The sequence below is a fragment of the Halyomorpha halys genome, unplaced genomic scaffold (assembly GCF_000696795.3).
Source record: "Halyomorpha halys isolate HHAL.00 unplaced genomic scaffold, Hhal_1.1 Scaffold505.1, whole genome shotgun sequence".
NCBI classification, from domain to species: Eukaryota; Metazoa; Arthropoda; class Insecta; order Hemiptera; family Pentatomidae; genus Halyomorpha; species Halyomorpha halys.
Window position 1 is genome coordinate 764,773 of NW_027114634.1, and position 4,533 is coordinate 769,305.

At 31.5% G+C, this 4,533-nt stretch overlaps 1 protein-coding gene across 1 annotated transcript in view; it reads right to left on the reverse strand.

The window, feature by feature from the left end:
* The window catches only part of Arpc5 (Actin-related protein 2/3 complex, subunit 5), a 3,615-nt gene extending 1,601 nt beyond the window's left edge, over window positions 1-2,014 (reverse strand). The window contains exons 1-2 of the mRNA XM_067051809.1: window positions 1,762-2,014; window positions 742-814 (exon numbers count right to left, since the gene is read on the reverse strand). Coding sequence (XP_066907910.1) covers window positions 742-814; window positions 1,762-1,907 — 219 coding nt within the window. The 5' untranslated portion in view covers window positions 1,908-2,014. The remainder of the gene's footprint in view (window positions 1-741; window positions 815-1,761) is intronic.
* Window positions 2,015-4,533: the final 2,519 nt, after the last annotated feature.

The following is a 4,533-nucleotide window of genomic DNA, read 5'->3' on the forward strand; positions in this document are numbered from 1 at the left end:
ATATAATAGTAGTAAAGTACAATAATAAAAATAAAAATAGTAAAATACGTATATTTCTTTTTTTTTTTTCCCCGTATTGTTTTTGTTTTATATACATCTCCTGTTTTTTTTTAGCTTTATATTTTACGTATTTTTATATGAAACTTTTACTCTTGTCTTTGTTACTTGTTTTTTTATTCTTTTCATTGTATCTTTTTATTTTTATTTCTATCATTTTATCTTAACATAGTTTCATTTTGTATCTTTTTAGCCTTGATGAAGCCCTGCAAAGTGGGGCGAAACGTTGGAAAATAAAATAGTTGTAAACTATTTTTGTTTCACTTGTGACCGCAACCCTGACCATCTTCCTATATAAAAAAAAATGTTTAATTCGCCAAAAACAAGAATAAAAAATTTGTTGCCATTTAAGACCGGTTCTGATTTAGATAAATTATTATGATGAAATGGAAGAAAAACATGTTAGCTCTGTTTTAATAGTAAGTATTTATGCGCTCCTTATCCCCCTCAACCTATTGCTACATGTACCCAAAGTTTCATAAAAAAGAGTTTTACAGTTTAAAATAATAAGAAACTAGAGATAATGATATTTTTTGAAATCACTATTTGACACTCTGGAGAAACTTAAGAGTATTAACCAGGTGATATATGATCTCTTGTAATATATATATAAATGTATAACATAAAAACATACATAATTTATTAATATATTTTAAAGCTTATTAATATAAAGATGTATCTTACTTTTACTTGTGGATTTCTGGATGTTAATGGAGCATTTTTAAGCACAACTTTAAGCGCTTCTAAGGAGTTCCCTCTAAAATAAACCAAAAAAAAATTAGTAAATAATAAGGTATTAATTAATTTTTAAAAATTAAATATTATTTAACATATAGAATTGTGACCATTGAATAAACCTAGGCTATTTATTCTTAGAAACATAAAAAAAATCTCTAAATCAGAAAATATATTCCTAATAAAATAATACTAAGTTGTCAGTAACCTTTTAGTTATATATAAAATAATAATTTTCTAAGGAATAATGGCCAAAATAATGTATCCTAAACGTGTCAGAAAAAGCAAAAGAGACCTAAGTTAAACATTGTTAATTAACCGAGACATAGTTAAGGGGATTCTGTCAGGTCTAACCAAAATAATATTTTAAGCTAATATCACTTGAATAAATAAATCACAAAAATAAAATATTGTTTATCTCATTAAATTTTAACCATTGAGCAATCCTAGCCTATTTTAATTGTCAAAATTACACTGGATATATACATTTTGGGTCATAAACAACTTACTTTTGATTATGCTAATTTCTTAAAAAGTAAGTAATAAACTTTTATTTAATTTTGTTCCTAAAGAACTTATTTATGACATTGATTATCCTACTTTGTTAAAAATGAAGTCATAAACTTTTTATTTAATTTATTGACTTTTAGGAAAACAGTAATAACTAATCCTCAGTAATTTAGATACATATCAGATATTTTATGCCCGCCTAAAGCATTAAAACACTAACAATTGTTTAGAAAATTTCGTTTTCTATAAATTTCAAACTACAGACTTTATGGTATCCTACAAATCCAAGATTTTTCGAGAACACTAAAAATTAACCCTTAACATGAATCATGCCATACTACAGATAAGTGAACAAGACATTGATAGGACATAGTCCATCTTATAATAAAATTGGCATATTAAACAAATAGCCTTGCAAAAAATAAATAAGAATACATTCACCAAAGAAAATTATCTTACTGATTCAATAGCTGTGTAATTTCATTCTCATCTGGAGCTGCAGGTGGTGATTGTGAATCAGCTACTTCATCTTCTCTATAGTTATCTTCATTATATTGATCAACGTCAATTTTTCTAAATGCTGCACTCAAAGTATTAGTTGCCATTGTAAGATAATTACAAGCAAACGTAAGTCAGTATACAATTAAACATTGAATAGGGGAGGAAACAGGTTAATATTCCCTGTAACAACGAGGTCAAAAACAAGTTTGCATGACTAATGAATCTCAGCGATAGCAAGTTCATATAAAAAAAACAATGATTCATATCACTTTTACCTCATAAAAATTGATCATCTTGCGAATTTGGCAGATAGATCGAAATAAGTTGACAGTCAAGGTCTAAGGCTTCAACTTTTGAGAACGTTTTCAATTTTTTTTTGCAAGAAAAAATTTAATTAAACCTATTTCTTATCATTGGATTATTTTCTCACAATCGTTCAGATTATAAAATAAATTTATTGAGTCTCATAGTAAGAAAGTGCAAATATTTATGGATTAAAAGTTCATACATTAAGCTTTTAATCATTCTTTTTTTTTAAAATCTGTTTTACCAGGCTTTCCGTACTTGCTTCTATCATGACAGCCAATGGATTTATAGAGTTGAGAACATAACTGCGAACATCTCTTCGTTGTTCGCTTGTTTTAATAACTCAGTTAATGATAAATGCTGTATAAATAACTGTTTTTCTAAATTCATAGCGGTTAAATTACCGCGATTCTGTCCCGTTCTTAAGCTTTCGGAAATATTAAGCATTCCCATCTACGGTTGGCAGCTAAGCTATTTCCCACCGCTATAACAAATTAAATTTTGGACCCAAACAAAAGTAATTTTAATAAAAGAAATATGGTCAAAGTGCGTTCAAAATAATTTAAATAGAAAATATTAATTAAGAGCTAACGTTTTCTTCACGTCCAGGGCTTCATAGGTCCTAACGAGAGGATGCAAGGCTCAGGAAAGACAGAGTAAGGTATAGTAAAATAAAAGATAAAAATACGTATCCTTAATTTGCACACCACATTGATCCCTTATGAGTATTATTGTTCACTGCCTCCTTAGGAGGAGAATTTTCTGATGTCCGAAATTCGCACCTAGGTATTCTAATGTTAGCATAGTCAACACTCTGGGCTATTAAACACTATCGGGAGATTTTACGTGTAAGACGTTCGCTTGTAGTGGGTTAGAAGATTCAATTGTAATCTTTATTAATTCAAATAATATTTTTAAGAATATTACAACATGTAACATGGTTATTAATTTGTACAATCAAAATATTTATAAGAAATATGCATTTCAATAAATGATTTTTGCTTGTGACTGAAGTAGTTCTTGTTGTGGAAGGTAGACAACGTTGCATCTGTAGGAAACGGTAATCGACAGCTTAAGCGGTAATAAACAGATAGTAGCATGGTCGTTATAGGAGTATCGATACTTTAGTTGTATCGCAACATCCCTGGTTCCATATCAATTTTCTCAAATTCCGTTCTCTATCTCCCTTTGAAGAACCTTTACTCGGTCAGTCGGAATGATAGTAAAACCATACGGACTTTACTGTATTAGGATTAGACTAGAGTCTAGAGACTAGAGTCCCAGGTGACATGGCCACAAGTGCAATTCAGTGCTCGCATCCCGCAGCCTTTATTCCCTTTTTCGAAATCAACTCTTAAACTTTGTAAACAGTGAGTTTATAAACAGGAGAACATTTTTACGTTCACGGAAAGTGAGGTGAGAGTCAATTTGTTAACAATTATTAAGGGGCCTCTACATGTTGGCCGAGCCATGGCGAACTCAGACATACGCGTGCATGTGGATAGGTGGCTCGGCTTGGTTGGCCTAGGCTCGTTGCCGAGCCGTCGAGAGTCGGTTTTTGGACACAGATCAAAGGGGTTCGTGAGAGCGCTCGTGTAGCATCTACACCATTGTTCTTTGTCTAGTTGCAACTGAGAGCTGTTAGGAGGTTAAAGGTGTTTGTTGGTACTTTTTTATAATAAGTTTTATATTTAATCTTATTTATTTATATTTAATTTCCTTTCATTATCTTTTTTTGTAATAAAAATAATACAATCCAAGTGCAATGACTGAAAACACTTCAACGTCCTCCATGTTTGCCTCTCTGAATAACACTGACATGTGGATGGTCCGCACTTGGCTCGCCGAGCATTTGTACGAGCCTCCGAGCCATGGCGAGTGGCCAACATGTGGATCCACCTTAAGTTATAAATTGGTGATTGTTTGGAACAGCTGACTCAGTTTGCCGGTAATTCCCTTCAAGGGGTCTTATGTTATCGAACTATTTCATGGCCAAGGCTCTGTGTACCAACAGTACAGTTTCCAGCAGGTCCCGAGTTCGAACCCAAAGACTTTATACTCTTTCTTTTGTGTTTTTGAGAATATTTATTCTAAGAAATGTTTTTTTTTCTTTTCTTCCAGTTTTGTAAATACTCTATTCATATAACTTAAATATCGGCGAAAGAAAAATTTAAAAAAAAAGGAATAAGACCTGACACGCTTGGACTGCTGAAACTTGGGCTTTATTGGGTTCGGTACATCTCTTTACACACATTCGATCAGCTGATCCCCTATATCAGCTGATATCGAAATAACAGCTCACTCAGACAGTAATTCCCCCTCCCCCCACCAGCTTACGAACAATCCTCGTAAACTAATACTATACAATATAATAACATTAAAAACAAAACTAATAAAGAAAAACTATTTCCATTAAAATAAAAT